At 38.8% G+C, this 20,340-nt stretch overlaps 1 protein-coding gene and 1 long non-coding RNA gene across 3 annotated transcripts; one reads left to right on the forward strand and one right to left on the reverse strand.

The window, feature by feature from the left end:
* The first annotated feature begins 7,735 nt into the window (after positions 1-7,735).
* On the forward strand, positions 7,736-8,494 carry LOC148103507 (uncharacterized). Its single transcript, XR_015718606.1, has 3 exons — positions 7,736-8,087; positions 8,235-8,328; positions 8,395-8,494. It is a non-coding gene; the product is annotated as an uncharacterized LOC148103507 (long non-coding RNA).
* A 5,919-nt stretch (positions 8,495-14,413) lies between these two features.
* On the reverse strand, positions 14,414-17,492 carry LOC118455673 (myelin-oligodendrocyte glycoprotein-like). Of its 2 annotated transcripts, XM_087838872.1 has the most exons (3): positions 16,260-16,320; positions 14,837-15,172; positions 14,414-14,705 (listed from the first exon to the last, which is right to left on the reverse strand). In XM_087838872.1, the coding sequence occupies exons 1-3, from the start codon at positions 16,318-16,320 to the stop codon at positions 14,611-14,613; spliced, it is 492 nt and encodes a 163-aa protein (XP_087694998.1). In that variant the 3' UTR covers positions 14,414-14,610. The 2 variants fall into 2 exon arrangements, 1 of the variants encoding a protein (XP_087694998.1); XR_015718579.1 differs by lacking the exons at positions 14,414-14,705; positions 16,260-16,320 and adding an exon at positions 17,421-17,492 and having other exon boundaries at positions 15,105-15,172.
* Positions 17,493-20,340: the final 2,848 nt, after the last annotated feature.

Consider the following 20,340-nt stretch of genomic DNA (forward strand, 5'->3'; position numbering starts at 1 on the left):
ACTTATTCCTGATTGCTCTGGCTGTAGGCTCAAATATTTGACAAGCAAATCCCATGTATGCTAGTTGTTGTTTCAAAGACACAGGTAGACGTGTAGAGACGACCTCACACTCCACTCTGTCTGTGTGTGAATGTAGATTTGATCCCAAAGCTGTTTATTAAACCACTCTTAAAGCTCTGCTGGTCAGGGCTCTTGGCTGAAGAAGAAGAATTATAAATAAATAATGTAAGAAAACGCACACAAAATATTTACTCCTCGTTACCTCATTGAGACTTTTCATGATCTCTTTTGACACTTCCATCATGGCATATCTCTTTGCTAAATATTTCTTTCCATCTCGTGAATTTCGTGTCACCGGGCGTCATTCTGCTGCCTAACAGCCTCTCTCTCTGCTTTGGCGACAGCAAAAGATTCTTCCAGAGCTTTGCTGTGTTTGTATTTCTCCTTCAGTCCCCAGATTTCATGTGGTATAGCTGAATTCTGTTTCCTCATTGTAAATGACGGCAAAGCCACTTTACTTTGCGCTTTTATTTTGAAACGTACCTTAGCACTTCCTCTTTTATTCTGTCAGACTTCCTGTTCTGTTCTCAGTGAAACGACACAAACACGTTGCTTCAGAGTGAGTAAAAACGTTTTTTTTTTTTAAACTATTCGTGCAAACTATGTATTTTATTTATCTGTCACATGCTATAACTTTGAAAGTTTACTCAATGTGGTTGAATTCGTTTTTTACTGTATATGCATGTCATTTGTTTGTGGTGTAGAAAGACTGGCTAAGAGATGTGCATGGAGGAGGTTGGCTAGCTGGTTCAGCATGATTAGCACCCTTGGAAGCAGAAAGAGGTTGGTTTAATAATGCAAATGATTGTTTATGTATTTAAGAGACAGAAAAGGTTGTCGCTAATTCATTTTAATAAATGCTGTAACATAAATTGTTTAAAAGCTATTGATTTATGTCAATGTCACTATTTGAGTTAATCAAAAATAATTTTCAATGGTAAAATGTGAACCTTTCTCCACTTTCCACTTAAATGCTATTATTGCATTTGTTTGTGCATCTTTATAGTTTTCATGGTGCCATATTGTCGGTGGTTTAAAGAGGAGAGAATAAAGTTGTCGAAGCTCTCTGCGTCACGAGTGGTCATTCCAAGTGGGCAGCTACACTCATTTCCTCTGTGTACTGTTTGATTTTATTATCCAAAACTATTTTCCTTTGGACTTCTTCTTCCAGAGCTTGAACTTGAGTCCTTGAGTTGTTGGAACTCTTGCTTCACAGCTTCACATTCTTCTTCCATCCAGTGAAAGCTGTCTGGTGCAGTGTCCATACAGGCTTTTCTGCAGATCTTCAACTTGTTGCAGCAGAATGAGATTTTCAGTGATCACAGTTCATGTAATGCATTTATGTCTCCTCAAAATGTCATTGAATTTGAGCCTCCTGTTGATGTTTGGCTTATTCATTTGGTGCTCTGCTTTTACCTTATTGTAATTTTTCTCTTAATATTCAGAGCTCTGAAGCTGTTTGTTTATTCTGGGTTTCAAAGCATCAAGTGGTTGGTTGATGGACTTGATAGTTTTGTGTATGGCGTTGCAGTTCACCACAGTGTCTCAATGTTCCTGGTGAATTTTGTGAGACTGGATGGTTTGTTTGTTAGACTCCACCAGTTTAGATTATGTTGAGGCATAAAGTGAGGTTCATAACTGCTGTGACATTCTGGTTCAGTTCACTTGAGATATTTATGCTTCACATTTGCTTGTTAAAATATAGTACTTTATTATTCTCTCTGCACTCATGAGCAGGTATTGGCCAGGCCAGGTCTTTATTGAAGTTTAGTTATTTTTTTTCCCCAAATCTCAATTAAACTGAAACACAGCACACAACATAAAATAGCACATTAACATACCACAGAAGCTAGAATAGTCTGGCAGTGAATTATTTATTTATTTATAATGTTTTAGAACTTTAAAAATAGAGCAAAACTTCTAATACAGTATACTTAATATAGTGATCTTATAGATATTTATACAGTATCACTGTGCACAATATCGCTCCTCATGACTAGGGATGGGTACCGGTATCCTGACATAAACGGTAGTAACCAGACCGAAAAGCAGCGCACATTTCGGTGCTTTTTTTCCCTCAGATGTCATAGACTTTGGATTCAAGCCAATCATTTTACCTTTCTGAGGATAGTAGGCGGGCCCAGGCACGTACGTTCTTTTAGAGCAGAGCTACAGATTAAAAATGCCCAAGGCGAAGCGGTTAAAAGTCTGGCTGTACTTCACAGCAAAAGATGCAAACTCAGCAGCCTGCAATAAGTGCTTTAAGCTGATACTGTCAAAGGAGGTAACACCTCAAAACCTGGCGATGTATAGCTGTTTTTTTTTTAAAGCCGAGAAATGCACCGTATTTGATAGCTTGCTGCGAGACCTCACACAGATCACTTGGGGGATGTTGCTAACTCCGGGTCCAATAACAGGCACCACACCCGCAGTAAATGTACAGTCCTGGCCCGTAGCCCTGCCAGTGTAGCAGAAATGATGACGGATGATGATGTCAGCAGCAGCCGTTCTTCTCTGCGTGAGTAGCTTAATGTTGTTCGTGTGTAATTTACGTTGAGTAGGCTAACCACGTTATTACATTAATGCATGTAAGGTGAACTAGCAAACACCGTCGTAGCTACATGCGGCTGTCTTCTTGTTTGATGGCAGATACTCCCTTCACCCTGGCCAAAAAGGCTAAAATGACCAAAGAAAAAGTGGAAAACAGTTAAACATGAGAGGTTTTTGGACAAAGTTTGTGTTTTTTCCATTGTTTAAGCACTGCTTCCAGCCAAGAGTGATACCATATATGCCCCATAGCTGCAGAAAAGGCTAACATCGTTATCTTTTTACAAAAAAACAGCTAAACATGAGAGGTTTGTGTTCTCCATTCTTTGAGCACCGTTTAACCACCGGCAAATAATAATGATAAACAATATGTGTTATTAAAATACAGTCTGAAGAGTCTGGTTTATGAATGAAAATGTTCAAGCGCCGTTGATCAGACTCAGGTACATGAAAGTTTTTTTTCCTTTGGGTTTATAATAATGTAAAAATGCTGATTCAGTATTAATCAATCGATGGAACACTAACAAACAGATTATTGATTGTCTATAATGTAAACTATATCATCTGCACTCAGACTGTCTTCTACAGTGTTTATACTAACACAGTGTGAACAGGTTTGATGAAAATCAGAGAAATGTGTTGTAACCAGTTGCACCTGGAAGATTTCTGCTTTCTGTCGTGTGATTGGCAGAGAATTCTTGTGATGAAGTGTGTAGGGTGGTGTCGGTTCTCTTCAGTGGAGGTTTCAGGAAGTATAACACATCATTCCCTCTTTGTGTAATGAGCCCAACACTTGTTACAGCTTGGATATCAGCAGATTAAATGCTTAGTCCTTGTAGGGGGGATTAATGTAGATGTTAATTTATCTACTATTCTTTAAATATATGTTATAAATGTGTTCTCTTTTTAAGTATTATTTTATTGATATTTTGCTAACAAATGCAGTAAAATTAAATCAGCATTCAGTGTGTTTCTTCCTGTCAAATGACAATCAAACCACCAACATAAGAATCACTCACATTTCAAACTGCTGCTAAAGAACAACAGTAAGCTAGTCTAAGCCCTGACTGTTGTTGTTTACATCTTCTCTATGATTGCCTAAAAACAATCAGTAAGCAAAGACAACAGGGATCATTTTTTTTCTGTTCATTATCCAGCCAGATATACTTGTGACACACATCTGCAGCTGGTCCCATTTGTGATTTTCAGTGTTGTCTTTTCTGTCCCATAAACCATGCAACCACATGAAACACAATTGTGCATTCATTTACATCTCATCATACACATGAAGTTTTAGACATCACAACTCCTTTTGTTTATGTTATTACACAACAAAAATATGTACTTCACACATAGATTACAAAGAAGAATGTCATCGGTGTGCTCACAACACACTGTGTCAGAATAGTCTGCTTGTTTCTTTCATGTGATTCTGTATATTTCAATTGTGCAACTGGAGTCACTTTAGGCAATCATGTGGTGTTTGCTAGGAACACTGGTAGCCAATATAATTAATTAAGCAGCACAGCTGGAGAGAATTGGTAGTTATATGCAGTCTATCGTCGTGTCCAAATTCATGGGCTGCATCCTCCTGAGGACCCGGCCTTCGCGGTCTACATGGGCCGGGTCCTCAGAAGGTCGGGTAGGCCGGAAGTAAACGGCCGTGAAATTGGAAGGTCTAGCCTTCAGATTAGCGTCACCGCTGTCTCGGTGGAGTTTAATAAACTCGGCCGTCTGCTCCTTGCTATCTAAAATATAACAGGACACTGGCGTAAATTCTCGACTGTCTCATACTTTTGTTTAATCAGTTTTCTGTTTGACGTTTAGTCAGCTGTGTAAAAACCAAGGAGGAACCCACCCGGGGGAATTAATAAAGTTTTATTTTATCTAATCTAATCTAATAACTTTAATCTCAGCCAAACCTATTTACTCACGAACAAATAAAACACTGAAAAAAGCCCAACAATAACATTTTTAGGTTGTCTAAGTGACTTATATATTACGTTTAACCCGAGCAGCGAAAGTCCGCGCTGATCTGAAAATGATGTGCCGGGAGTTGTGCCGTTCTCGGCCGCATCAGTGACCCTCGAGCTCCCGGCTTGCTATCGAGCTGGTGGGTAGCAGACGTCTCCGAAAACGTCAAAGCACTTTTGCAAATATGCGATATCTTGATAAATCGAGCAGATATTTGATGTTTACACAGCTACTTTCTCACCTGAAAATATGTTAAAAGTTTATTTTGTGACCCAGAAAGATTAGTAAGAGTAATTTTAAAACTTAGTAGCGGCCGCCATTGTTGGAAACTGGAGTTTGGCTGGGCCGCGCTATGAATTCTGGGATATGGTAGGCCACGAAGGACACACCCGACCCATCCTTCAAATTCGGGGAAAAGGAGGACGCATTTGTCGGCTGTATTCGGAGGAGTCTACGAATTTGGACAGCCTTCGGCGCGTCGCTGTGACGTAATCGGTCTACAAATGCGGCCTCAGGAGGATGCAGCCCATGAATTTGGACACGACCCATATAAGCATAGTGAGTACAACCAACATTTGTGGGTTTTGTGAGGCGATAGCAGTTAGTGAATGTACAGCAGTTAGACAGTGATTAGAAGGCAACTATAGCCAGTGTGGTTGAGAAGAGCTTGTGAGAGAGTGGACTTCTGAAAGTGAGTGACTGAGGTGTGCTAGTTGGTTTGTGTGGTGTGTCTTTGAGTCTCTGTGTTTGTGGTACACTGGAGTAGGTAGATAGGTGGACAGGTGTAGGTGAGGGAAATGGATCCCAAAACTGTGAGGGAGCTTCTGGAGTTCAAACTCCACAATCGCTATCCTGAAGGATCAACCAGCAGAGAAAAATTTACAATCAAGAGAATAGCTGAGACCTTCAGGATAAATGCTGAGTACAATGGATAACGTCATGTAAACCATCAGTAGTAGTATTGTGTCTTCATGTGATCATTTCGTTTTTTTCTGTTTTTTCTTGTCTTGCCTTAATGTAGATGGAGACCTGTATTATGTATGCAGGCAGAAGAAGAACAAAATATCTGGTCTGCTCTGCCAAAGAGGCAAATGACATTTTTGAGGAATTTCATTCCAGCCACTTTGGTGGACACTGTGGATGGGAGAAGACCCACAGTGCTATCATGGCTATTACTATTACTTACACTATTACTGGCCTGGCATGGAGGGGGACATTAAAAAATGGGTGAGCACATTTTGTCTGAATAAGCCTCAAACTCATTTTGAAAACCCCAAAACTCCCCCCTCCTTTTTTTGTTTGTTTGTTTTTGTCTTTTGTTTGTACTTTGTTGCTCCTGACTAACTCATATTACCTACAGCTCTAAGGCATTTTACTGATTATTAGCATGTAATGTTACTTCATTTGTCAATAGGTTGCTCAGTGCCCACAATGCCAGTGTAAGCGGGCCAATATTAAGGAAAAGAAAGGATGCATTCCAATCGAGGTACAGTAACACAGACAGAATATTTGATACTGTCCAAATAAATCAAATGTAACATGTTTCCCCCCCCCCCTCACAGGTCACGGAGCCCTTTGAGCTCGTTGGAATGGATCTTGTGGGTAAACTAACCTTAACGGATGGTGGTAATCAATATATTTGTGTAATGGTTGACTATTTCACCAAATAGGCGGAGACCTACCCACTGGAAAAAAAAAAAACTGCAGATGAGGTCACCAGTTGTAGTCTGGATTTTTTTTTACAAATTTTGTGCACCTAAAACTGCTAACAGACCAGGGCTCAGAGATTTTCAACAAGGTGAGGTATTAATAGATCAAGCAGATATGTAATGTAAGCTTGGATGACTAATGTGATCACCTTTTAAAGGTCAACAATGGCTTGTGTAAAACCCTGGGCATCCAAAGAAGCCTCTGCTCACCATACCATCCCCAAACCAATGGCTTGGTGGAGAGATTAAATGGCACAATCCAGAGGTACAATACTGTCATTTATATTTTGTGCTGTAACTATGTCACAACGCCGGCTATTTAGTATATTGTTCTTTTGCATTCAATTTTCCCTCAATAAACTGTTGAGTGAAGAGCCCAAGAACTGGGACAAATTTCTGCAGTCCACCATGTTTGGACTGAGGACAAAAAAGCAGCTGACAACAAAATACAGCCCATATTTCCTCATGTTTGGCAGAGAGGCAAGGTATCCATTGGCGATCCCAAAGGAATACAAGGTAAAATGGTGTAATTTACAAGAAAGAAAATGTCTCAATCCTAATCCAGTTACTAAATCATTCTATTTTGGCAGATTACAGAAGACATGGTTACTAAAATCATTTCAAATGAAGACGTGTTTGAGGGCCTACAAACTCAAGAGGTGGTATATGCTGAAGTAATCAAAAATGTTAAAACCACCCAAGACAAAATCTGCAGGGGAAAGGCAAAAACGGGAGAGGAGGATGGCTTTCAGGTGGGAGACCTGGTTTTGCACAAAAATGTGAGGCAAGAACAGAGGTGGCAAACTGGATTCTGATATGCTGGGACCCCTGAAGATTGTGAAGCTGGATGGCAAAAGTGCTGACTTGGTGTCAGAGAAGGGCAAGAGGACTCTGAAGGTCAACATCGACCAACTGACACACTACTTCCAGCCTGAGGAGAGGGGCCCAGCTAAACTGAAGAACTTCTCTGCTTCCTGCAAGAGCCCATCAGCACCACTGGTCTCACCGCCTCCCTGCAAGGGCCCATCAGCACCACTGGTCTCACCGCCTCCCTGCTAGGGGCCATCAGCACCACTAGTGTCACCGGCTCCCTGCAAGGGCCCATCACTGGTGCAGTCTTGCTGTGACCGAGAAAATGGTGATAAGCAGACAAATGATATGTCTGACAAGTGCCTGACAATATTGTCGTCACAGTAATAACCAAAATCTGGGCTGGAGAAAGGGGAAACGTGCTGTGGTCCAAAATTGGGCAATACAAGTTATTTTCGGAAAACATTGCTGACTTGGCCCCTGGGAAAGAGTTGGAAAGTGAGGTATATAAATGTTTTCCAAATGAGTGTTCACCTTATTGGAAGGAAATGACAAAGTACCGTTTGTACTCCTAGATCATAAATGCCTATTTGACACTGGTGGGGCGACAACATGCTGCATTGATTATGGACTCCTATTTCATTACATCAGTTTGGCAGGGGTCCACAAAAGGTTTCAGAAAGGTGAGTTGGCTTTAACATTTAAACATTCTCATTTAAGACTATTCATGATTTAATTCCAAGATCTTCGCTTAGTAGCTGGATCTGCTAAATTCTGATGTGGCAGCTGGGGCAGTCTGTGACAACAGACACTGGACACTCATTGCAAGACATTACACCACCATGAGAATTTGAAATGAAATTACTAGGATTAACATGATTTCCATTTGTTTTTCAAGATAATTTATCTAAAAGAGATGCGGGCTGTCTTTGTTGACCCATTTGGGGCAACACAAGCACAAATGGATAAGTTCAGGGATGTAACAAGGTAAGCAAAAAAGGCTAATGTTAACCACAGTACTCATTTTTCTAACTTGTACATGTGAATTACAGAATTACATAAGGCTGCTGCACTGAGTAACATTCAGTACGTTTTTTTTTTTGTTTTTTTTTTTTTTTACAGAGCTCTGGTTAGAAGAAAATGTCCAGCCATCAGCAAATGGACGTGCTCAACTGTTGCCCATCCAAAACAGCAGGACCTAACATCCTGTGGCGTCTTTGTATGCAAGGTAAGTAAAATGCTCATGGTGTATTGTACCTGAATGAACAGATTCTAATGAGTAGAAAATGTTCAGCTTGCAGAACAAATTCTTTCGGGGACCAATATACTCTACCCTGTTGACGAGGAGCGGGTTGAAAGGCTCAGACTGGACATAGCGCTCTCTCTGATCCAAAACTCAGGTATACCCGAGAAACGGCATTTGGACCTCTATTTAAAATATTTCTGTGTATATCCTCATTGTGGCATATGTATTTTTAGATGACATTTCCCAGCTATGTCGTGCCTGTGGTGAGGGAAGCTCAGGTGCAGAAACCAATGACTGGGTAAGATAACGAAATCAATACCTCAGATGGAAGCACCTTGACTGGGTTACTTCAACATCACTGGGTGACATGTCACTTTGATGCACCAGCAGAGATGTTCTAGTTCAGGTAACCTGCATGCTTTTGCACTTTAAAGACACTAGAGGTGCTCTAGTGTGCAGATACTGCATATTTCTGTGCAACAGTCTTATATGTGTATCATTTGATGTTTTCATGTGTCCTTTAGGACACATGAAAACATCAAATGACTGTAACATGTTTAGTTGCTTTACTCAAGAGCCTGACTTCAGATGAATGACTCTGACTATCTCATTTTTCTTGCAGATTGAATGCACCTTCTGTGGGAAGTGGTACCACACAGTGTGTGTGGACTTCCCCTGTGCAGAAGGCGACTACAAATGTTGTGGTTGCTAAATAAACAGAAAAAAATTGATCCCTGTGGTCTTTGCTTACTGATTGTTTTTAGTGTTGACAATCCACATTGCTGGCATTCCATCGTTCAACATGTTTGTAGGTAGATTTAGATGTACCAGGGGTAAATGCAGCCACTCAGCTTTTACTCAATGTGATCATAGCAGCAGGTGCAGATGTGTCACAAGTTAATCTAGTAGTAGGCTGTGGTATTTGGCCACGGGTGGCAGCAGTGGACTGACCTCCATTGGAAACTGCTCCAGCTACTATGTGGTAGTCAGTAGAATTTAAATGTGGTGCAGATGTGTGTCACAAGTTGATCTGGCTGTAGGCTGTGGCACTTGGCCAGAGGTGGCGCTGGTTGATTCAAGTCCATGTTAGTGCAAACAAAGTAAACTGCACGCTTTAGTTGTGAAGCAAAAACGCTGAAATCGGAGAAATAAAACGTGCGAGGGGAACGATAACGACGACTAGAGTCTCCCGATTGTTTACTCTTGCTGTCCTGTGAACAACATCTGCGTGGTGTTAATTGTTTGCTGTTTTCGCGATCGCGTCGCGCATGAGAATATCACATATCACACACACAGATGACACATTTGGCGTTTTTTGTTTTGCTGGTTTGTCGGTAGCAGCTCCTGAAACTCCTGCCACACATCTGTTCGACCAAATCCAGTTAATCTAAACGCCAGTTAATCTGGAACACTGGCCAATAATATCGGTGACATTTAATGTATTTTATCTGATAAATAAACACTGTAAAATGTATTTATCACCCCCCCCCCCCCCCCCCGCGCCCCCAACAGCCCTTTTGAATTTTTCCCTAATTCTGAGGTCTCAAGGTTGGCAAGTAAGGCCACAACACCTCACTTTTTTACCACATGTATCGCAAACCACGTCTCAGCTGTTTGTGGAGGTAAAATACGTCCGCACAATTACACTCAGTGTGTGCGCATGGGGCTGCGAAACATTTATACAGCCTTATTTTGGACATGACTATGAAAGGCGGAAGAGGAAGTAGTTCCTTTGAATCTTTGAATGTAGACAATCCGAATGTTATAGTTTCTTTCCACTGTGTTCCTGTTAATGATAAAATACAAATTTACCCTAAATTACTAAATTATCAATATTTTAATGTGAGAATCAATTCTAGAACATAAATGATTGGTATCTGAGGAATCGACATTTCAGGATAGATCCGCACATCACTACCCTCCACACAAACTAACATACAATAACATTAGAGCACATAACAAACATATACATATTTCCAAAACGTACTATAAACGAATAAGCTTCAACCATTATTATCTAAATTAAAACCCTTCTTAACCATACTCCCCTAACCTAAAATTTCAGGCAATGTTCCTTAGTCTAGTTTGCCATTTTGTATTTCAGGCTGATTGTCCATGCCTAATAGCTGGTGACTGAGCCTTGCTTCTTTAAGCATGGATACTTTGTTATCACTGCGTCAGCTACATTATCGAAATTCTGCTCTGTAAGGATACATTTTGTATTCGACCATTTCTGATTAAAAAAAAAACAACTGCAATATATAAGATTTGAGTGTAGTACTTGGATGCAGAACAGTACCATTGTTAAGAAAGGCTTGGTTTCCTTGTTCTAACAGCACCTGGCAACTTTCACACACTATGTGCATCAGCGTTTGGCAACCCTGCTGTGAAACTTTATGTGGTCTTTGTTGCTGTGGCTCCTACACTTCCACTTTGCAGTTAATCATGGACTTGGGTAAACTATGACAGTACCACACTCAGATTCAGTGAGAAGCCTCTAGATACGGTCACTTACAATTGCTGCTTCTGACTTTCTGGTGATTTCCAGCTGTATTTGTACTGACATTAGATTACACACAGGTGCACTGTATTTAGTCATTAGCACTCATCAAGCAATGTCTATGGGCAACTGACTGCACTCAGACCAAAGGGGGCTGAATAATAACGCACACCCTGCTTTTCAGTTATTTATTTGTAAAAAATGTTTAGAATCATGTATGATTTTTGTTCCACTTCTCACGTGTACACCACTTTGTGTTGGTCTTTCACGTGGAATTCCAGTAACATTGATTCATGTTTGTGGCTGTAATGTGACAAAATGTGGAAAAGTTCAAGGGGGCCAAATACTTTTGCAAGCCACTGTAGATACAGTCACTTAGAATTGCTGCTTTCAGCTTTCTGGTGGTTTCCAGCTGCTGGGAGTCCCCCCTCCAATCGTAGAGTGTCACCAAGAGATTTTCTTCTAAATGTCCCGAAGAAAGCTGCACATGTTGTTTCATGTTTCATTTGACACAGTGACAAAAACAGAGCTGAGAAAATCCAGATTTCCATACATCCTGAAAAACACGTTATTCACATCTCCTTTCGTGCATGACTGCTAGAGATCATTTGAAATGTTGGGTTTGTTATCAAAACGTGTTTGCACAGGTAGTTTCAAGATTTAAAAAAAAAAAACAAGTAAAAAAAGAAAGAAATAGCAGGAGTGCACAGAGCAAGACAGCGGGGATTCATTTTCCGTAAATGAAGAAGACATCACATCACTGAGAGGAACGATGAAGGAAACATCTCTGCAATGTCTGCTCAGTAAGTAAAAACCTCTTAAGGTTACCTAAAGTTTATTTTTACAGATTTTTTGAATGTTGATTGATGACAGATGAAAGAAAATGACATAAGCAAAGAAGTGAAACAGTATTTCAAGAAAGTTTAAAACACAAAGAAGACACATTTCAGCTGTGAAGAGGAAGTTTGAGCATCTTACACAAAAAAAGTGAAAACTGAATTTAGCAATTTAGTGATTTTAAAAACAGAACTGGACTGTGGAAATACATTTACTATTACTTGTGAGGTCTTTTACTCAATGCATTCAAAAGGTCTACAGCTCAAAAAAGTAGAACTATATTAACAAAAATGAAAAAATCTTGCCGATTTAACAATAATACAGAAATTCCTCCATCCTCAGATGAAGATCAAGACTGCTTGTTTGTGCTCAGGAGCAAAAACATTAAAATGTCTACATTCAACATAAGCAGCATTCATTAACAAAACATAAAAATCTAAATAATAATCTGTACCACAAAAGTAGATGTTAGACTACAATGACTTCTGTTACTGGTTCTGCTGGTGAGACAATGTTTTCAACACATAATCTTTGTCCACAACCAAAAATGGAAAGATTAAAGGATGCATGTGTTTGATGAACTGCGGTGGCTCTGTTCTTTCACTGCAGACACCTTCAAAAGAACAGAGTCACCCCCTACTGGCCATTAGAAGGAATGCAGGTTTAACATTAGCTTTAGCTTCTCCTTTCAGGCCCATGTGTTTCTATGTTCTATGTTTGCAGCTCTACACATTTATAGACATGCTGCAGCAAGGCTTCTGACAAAAACATCTAAGTACTCTCATGTGACACCATTGCTTATACAGCTGCACTGGCTCCCCGTTGAATTCAGAGTTCATTTTAAGATTCTGGTTCTGACATTTAAGGCTCTTCAAGAACAAGCACCAGCGTACATCATTGAACTTTTACAGCCCTATGCCCCTAGTAGGTCCCTGAGGTCTTGTGATCAGGGCGTACTTGTTATTCAGTATACAAGACTGAAAACCAAGGGTGATAGAGCTTTTGCCACTGTGGCCGCCAGACTGTGGATCTCTCTTCCTCAGAACTTCTGCAGACTCAGTGATTACTTTTAAAAAACAGCTAAAAACACGTCTTTTTAAAATTGCATTTTGTTAACTTTTGACTGTTTTTGTTTTTTACCTTGTAAAGCACTTTGTGATCTTTTATCTAGAAATGTGCTATATAAATAACATTTTACTTACTTACTAGGGTTGCCTGTTACAGTACTGTTTTTCATTATTATGTTAGGATCTTTTAAATAATAAGAAAACAGCAAAGTGAGGGTTTTTTTTTTTTTAAGATAAACAAAATACACCTCTTTTTTATCTTTTAGTGCTGCAGTTTATTGTCTGGATGAAAACAGAATACATGCTGGTTGGGCAGAAAGGCTTAGAAAAGGATCTCAACACAGTGCACAACATGAACACAACACATAAGCTTTTAAATGTTTTTATAACTGTCTAAATACAGCAAATATATAAGTGATAATAGTTTTGATACCAAGTGAAATGACATATTATGCAATATGTTAAAATAAAAACATTAATAAAGACTGACAGAGTAACAGATGCAATTTTAAGCCTCAGTCATTAATAAAAATTCAATATAAAAGATTAAAAAAGATACATAATATCTGAACAGCTCTTGTTTAGGTCATGGAAGGATCTCTGCATGAGGATCAGTTTGTGCCGTCCAAACCTCACACAACAAGTTTGATCTTACAAACAGCTGCTGAAACAAAAATGTTCGCTGGCTCGATAATTACTATTACATTTCATATACAGTACACAGAAGCAAAATTACTGAGATTATATAAAACGGATCCATGAAAATACTGAAGACGAACAAACACTGTAGTTCACAGAGAGAACGGAGTCTGAACAGGTTTGATGATAATCACAGAAATGTGATGTAACTGGTGCAGATTTCTGCTCTCAGCTGTGTTTTTGGCAAACAGGTTTTGCTATACTGTGGAAACTTCAGGAGGTGATGGTCTGACTCTGGTGGGAGTGGGTTTGATTTGTTTTGAGGGGTTTTTACTGTTTGTTCTTTTAAAGGTGGGTCCAAAAGGTGCTTCATTTAGCATGTGTCTTTGGATATTTCAGTGTGTTCACATGTGATTTTCTGATTTTTGTGTTAGTGTTTTAGTTATAGTTAGTGATTTAAAAACTGTTAAGATCTGCCGTGGTCATTGCGGATTGAAATGTTTGTTTTAGCGTCTTGGTTTTCTGTCCCTCAGTTACAGCCAGTGCTCGGTGTTCCAAAGTAATTAAAGTAATCACAGTGCATTTTTCTGTAAATTAGTAATGTAACATGTGACCGTACTAAATTCAGTAATTACATTATTTCTTGTTACTACAAGGGGGTCTTTAATCTGCGCTCATGTTGGACAGACAGAAGCGTTTTTGAAAGAATTGAAAGAATTTTTGTCATGAGAACTTGCGCTACACTCATCTTATCCTCAATTTATCCTCATGTTTATATTTTTAACTTAATTTTTAGACAATGAGTTCCAGGTCATTTTGCAGAGTAATACAAAACAGATGTAACAAATGACTTTCTTCGGTATGAAATCAAGGAAAGATGATGACTAATGTGTAGTATATTACTTTTTTGAGTAGCCCAATAATGATTACAGAATATTAGCCAAGACTTAGGTTAGGCCTGGTAGGGGAATGAATGGTGAAGTAAATATGTCTGCTGCTGTTTGTTTGTCTTTGGCTATTCTTATTTTACAGTTGTAATGTTAATTGTGAACATGTTTGATTGACGTTTAGCATCATGCATTTTTGCCTATTGTTTCTTTGTTTCTATTTCTCCAACAACACAGAAAACCTCACTAAATCAGTCTGATGTTTCAAACAGCTGCTGATCAACAGCAGGCCTGTGTGAGACATGACTCTGTGTCTTTTTATGTTTTATGTAGATCAAAAACCAACAACAGCAACAAGAAGCACAGCAGAAACACTCAGAACAACTATAAGTCCAACAGGTCCAACCCCTGGGTGTCCTCCTGTCTGACCTGCAGGTGAGAAACAGGTGTGAGGTGTCAGCTCTACAAAGTCTCATCAACAACATCTTTAGAAACAAACATCAACAACCAGGAAGCAGCTTCATCCCTGATCACACACACACTCAACTCTACTCACTCACCTGGAGGATCAACATGAAGGTGGATGATGCTGATGGGTTTCCATGAGCGTGTTTCTCTCATGAAGACACGACACTCGTATGTTCCAGTGTCATTAATCGTCGCATTCTTCAGAATCAAAGACACGTCTCCATCCTTCATCTGTCTGTCCTGCAGATCCACCCGGTTCTTAAAAGATGGATGCTGGTCATCTGGAACAAACTGATCATCCCGGTACAAAAGAACATATTCATATCCCAGGTCAGCTCTGCTCCACTTTACCACTATGTTGTTGTTGTTTGCAGCTCGACATGTCAGAGTGACGTCCTGCCCAGATTCAGCTGTGATGATTTTCTGATCTGAAAGAGGAAAACAGCGCAGAGCAGAGAGGTTAAAGGTCAAAGTACAACTGTTGACTTCTACAGAAGTCAATCAGAAACAATATTATCTGTCGATGTTTATAAAAAGTATAAAAGTATATTGCAAAACTTACTGATCAAAATGATATAAAAAGGATTTATTTTACTGGTCTGTTGAGCAAAAAAAAAAAAGCTCCAGAAAGCAAAACACAAAAAATAGAGGAAGATTGGACTGTTGCAAGTGTGCCACACGATGGGAAATTCATAAATGATTGGAGCATTTTTTTTTTTAAGTACTTGCTAATTTTAAATTAAACATTTCAAACAGATCAACAAATACAAGCAAACACACAAAGTGTTTGTGGGCAGTTTGGATTAAAGTGTGTGTGTGTGTGTGTGTGTGTGTGTGTGTGTGTGTGTGTGTGTGTGTGTGTGTGTCTGTGTGTGAGAGAGAGAGAGAGAGAGAGAGAGAGAGAGCAAATGAAAACAATAATGTCTGTATTCAAAGGTCCTACAGGACAGGACAGAATCATTTAATCATTAAACGTTTTTCTCCTGAAAACACTGCATTGACTAAATATTCTGTACACGCACATCAGAAAGCAGCCATGATGGCTCCTGTAACTCCTGCTTATATGTTGCAGATTGTAGCTGTTAAAGTCAGCAAAGAGCAGAAAAGCATCAGAAGCAGCAGCAGGTCAGCTGATCACAGCCTGAACACAAACAAAACAAATCTGCAATACTGATTATTATGGGACTCATTTCTAAGACGCTCAGATGGAAACTGCTCGATCCGCCATTTTGTGTCTTACAGACACATAGATAGATAGAACAGCAGGCAGCCAGAAAAAAAGTGTGAAGCACCAAAAAGAGGCGATTACAAATGAGTATAAATAAAATAATGTCTTTAAAAGTGAATTTAATATGCATAATATACAAGCAAAAGACTTTATTAGACTCTGAGTGACTCCACCCAGTCTCTTCACATACGAACAAACTGAACTCATATGATAACGACTCTACTGCAAACTGTTTATCACACAAGAAAATATTGTTTGGTTTATAACAGTAAATTATAAAAGCTCACCTGCAGAGACAAACAAAACAAACAGCGAAGTCGAGAACACCAATGCAGTCACAGCAAACATTTCCGTGTTGTTTTCGCTGCTCTGATTTAGTTTGTTCTAAATGTCTGAGTCTGTTGGTATTTTCACTGAATAGCAGAACCTGGGTTTAAAATCTAACTATATTAGTTTAAATTTTAGTTTAAAATGTAAAAAAAAAGTTTTCTTTCAACCAGCCGGACGTGCCCCACTTCTAAACACAGAAGCAGCGTCAGAATGACATAATGACGGGGCGCAGCGTAGGACATTTGCATAAGCGATATAGTTGAAAGAAAGTTTTAGTGTTCAGATCTTGATCCACAGAACTAATCAGAACCTCTCATGTGTCATTCGTCATGTATGAACAGTTTGTGTTCCAGTCTTTGAAGCAGATGTTTGTTTCTGACAGTAAGTTTCAGGCTCACAGCTTTGTAGCTGACACACACATTACACTTCTTTGCCTCTGTCACAGCTGGATTACACCAACAGACATTAGGTCCACACAGACCCCACCCAGGCTTGTGTCTCCTTCACACACACACAAACTGAATCAATATGAAAATAAGTCTTTGAGGAATATTATTCATTATTTAATCAGAGTGACGCTCATCTCAGTTGATCTGACTCTTAGTTTCATCTAAAAGTCTGACTCTGTTTCACTGAATAACTAAACCTAAGTTTAAGCCAGACTAGGTGAGATTAAATTTAAGGTTTAAATAAAGCTGAAATTTTTGTCTTTCAGCCGCTCATTCAAAGTCAACACAACACGCATTAACGTGACGTGCAGAGTGACGTGTCTGAGTGCATCTATTGTTAAATTCTTATTCTATATTATTCTATAAAAAATCAGGTCAGAGTGTTTACCAGGTTCAGTTGTTATCTCCACAGAACAACACTAATTTTGTAAACCAGTAAAGTGAAGCTTCATCCTGGATCAGCTGGATTAAGATTAACAGACTTTGGTCAACCTGTTAGATTACCTAGATGTAAGTAAATAAGTACATTTGATTTTTGTTGCAAATAGAAAAACCAAAGTGCTTATAATTTAATTAAAATACAAAAAATATTTTCCTAAAAAATATGCTTTTGAAGCTTTTAGTCTGGAGATAGTTCTGAAGGCTCAAAAACGTCATTTTAACACTTACTGTCGTTCTGATGGCATCTGTGAAACCCACAAAGAGTCTTCTGATTGTCATGATAAAAAATTATTCACAAAGATAAAACGTTTAAGGTCAGTATCCACCTGTCTTCTTTTTCAGTGGGTCAAATGGAACCTCATTAAATTGTATTCCACTCAAGAAAAAAGGTAAAAAGTTCATGAGTTAAAAGTCAAAAGATAAAACATAAATTAAAAATCTAAAGGTAAAGTGGATGTTACCACATTACCTTACTGCCACATAACAGGAAATGCACCTGTAGTTCCCTGTAGCTCGTTTTATGTCACAACATGGACATGTGACAACATGTGACAGGTTAGTAGCCTAACCTGATTGATTCCTGATCTTAAATTTGATCCCTAACAAAAGAAGTGAAAAACAAACCTGACAAAGTGCAACAGCTTCTCACTGCAAACATTATTAATGTTTTTTTGTATTATTAGTGCTCATTTGATGCTCTCAACATTCTGTTAATCCATTATTGATCAAAGTCTTAAAGAAATCATTAAAGAAATCCAGCTCAGAAATAAAACACTGAAAATCCTTACAGACCGTCATCTGTGTCCAGATCTATTTTATGTTTTCAGTTATTGAAGTTTTATGTGTGTCTCCAAAGAAGCTAAAAAGGCAACAACAATCCCTAACTACCTCTGCAGACGCTGACACTGTTGTAGTTTCTATGTAATGATAAGATAAAACTTTATTAATCCCTCGGGTGGGTTCCTCTGGGAAATTCGGTTTCCAAAAAAGCACAGCACCGACAGAAGTTACAGAGTTACAGAATATTATATATATATATATATATATATATATATATATATATATATATATATACACACATATATAAATACAAAGACATATATAGATAAAATATACAAAGGGGATAAATAGAATAAATAGGAATAAAAATAAAAATACAAGTGAATTGCACATTTCAAGTATGGAGCCTATTGCACCGCTGATTATTAACAAAAAGTATTGCACAAATGGAGATTCTCATGAAGATTAAAAAAGTCTGTTAGCGATGTGTCATAATAACCAATAAAATGTTGGCTGGTTTTCAGAAGTAGTAACTGATTTTCCATCAGCACCATGTGGGTGGAAAAGAAGTGTGTGTGTGTGTGTATCCTGGTCAAACTGGTTCAATCTCAGTGAAGCAAAAGCTTTTCAAATGCTTCTTATAGCTTATACATCTGCAAGTCCACTAGTGTGTGCTGGACTGCAGATTTCAAAGTAGTATCGCAGGACAGGTGAGTGGGCCATAGTGCCTGCAGCTGTTTCCAGACCGGTAAACGGGTAAAACTTTTTCTTTCAAAGAAAGACTTCCTGATGATTAGTTAACCAACTGCAATAGATTAACAGCACTTGGCTGTTCCTTACTCCCTACAGTTTTTAAGAAAGCACTTATCTTTTCACACACTGGTTCTGCAGTTTGCCTTGATTTTTTTTTTTTTTTTTTTGTGTAATATTCCCATTCATCACTCATCTTCTAAACAAACCCAGGCCCCCTCTCTTATACGCTATATAACACCTGAAACTGCCCCCCAATTCTCAGCTGCCTTTGCTGCATCTCCTCAAGCCACCTTTGATGTCACGGTTCTGGGTCATTCTGACCCAGCATTTTCAGTTTCTTATGTTTTTGGTATTCTTCTGTATTATAATTTATGTTCTGATTCTTTAGCTATCCTGTGTTGATTATTGTCATTATTGTTCTATGTTCCAGCTTATTCTGGTTTAGGGTTTAGTTCTTAGGTTTTGTTCTTGTGCCCTCATGTTTAGTTTAGGTTTAGTTCTGTACTTAGTCTTCTCTGCTCGTGTGTTCCCTCTGTGTAAGTCCGCATTTCTTAGTCTGCGTCTTTGTGAATTGTTTCCTGTTTTATTTTGAAGGGTTATGTCTTATGTTAGTGTGTCTAGCTTCCCCCCCCCTGTCTCGTTAGCCCTAATCTCTCCCAGCTGTGTCTCCCTCCTGTTTTTTATTCCTTTGTGACTTCCTGGTGTTTCTCTGTGTCAGTGTCGTGTTGTACCCTCAGATTGTGCCTGTGTGTTTTGGTTTGCAGTAGTCATTGTTCAGTTCAGTTCATGTTTTGTTTTTTGCCAGTAATAAAGTTGAGGTTTTTTGAGATGCGTTCAGTCTCAGAGTCCTGCATTTGGATCCCTGCCGGCCCGGACACAGAGCCTTGACGTTTGATGAAAGTTCTCTTCATTGCAATAATCCTGATGAGCTACTTGCATGTTTTAATTCTGCTTGTACCAACATTATAGACTCAACTGCTCCTCTAAAATGTAGATGGCAAAAATGTAAAACTCAGCCTTGGCTTACAGTTTTTCTCAGTTGCTTTGGTGCATTTCTCACAACAGAATTGATCTCCACTAAGGCTCTTCTCAAAGCAATTAGTGCAAACTGCAAAACATGGTGGATAACCTGCAAAAGTGAGTCACTTCATCAAAAAGAAAAGTCAGTTGTTCAAAATCAAGTCAGTTGCTCAAAATAAGTAGTCAATGCTTCAAAAGCAAGTCCCTTAATCAAAACAGATAATATATTCATCAAAAGCAAGTACTTATATTAATCAAAGTGTCAGGGCTATCACAATTACAAGTCATAACACCAGCACCTTTGGTCACAAAATCAAATGGATTGAACAGGTTCTCATTGTGACGGATTTCTTTGTAGGTGCTTCCCAATGACATGTCAAGTCTGGACGGCATGCATGGCATGTTGAAAACCATAAATTGTAAAGGAAAATCAAAACACTTCATATGCACTCTTGATAATATTCATTTGAAACTGTTCACAGCATTGTGCAACTGGGGACAGTAAATCAAACATTTTACAGCAAACATAAACTCACTTAGACAGTAAACCTTACTCCAGTAGTTATGAAACAAAAACAAACAAACTGAAAAACAG

The sequence above is a fragment of the Neolamprologus brichardi genome, chromosome 3 (assembly GCF_056152115.1).
Source record: "Neolamprologus brichardi isolate AB-2024 chromosome 3, ASM5615211v1, whole genome shotgun sequence".
In the NCBI taxonomy this organism is placed as follows: Eukaryota; Metazoa; Chordata; class Actinopteri; order Cichliformes; family Cichlidae; genus Neolamprologus; species Neolamprologus brichardi.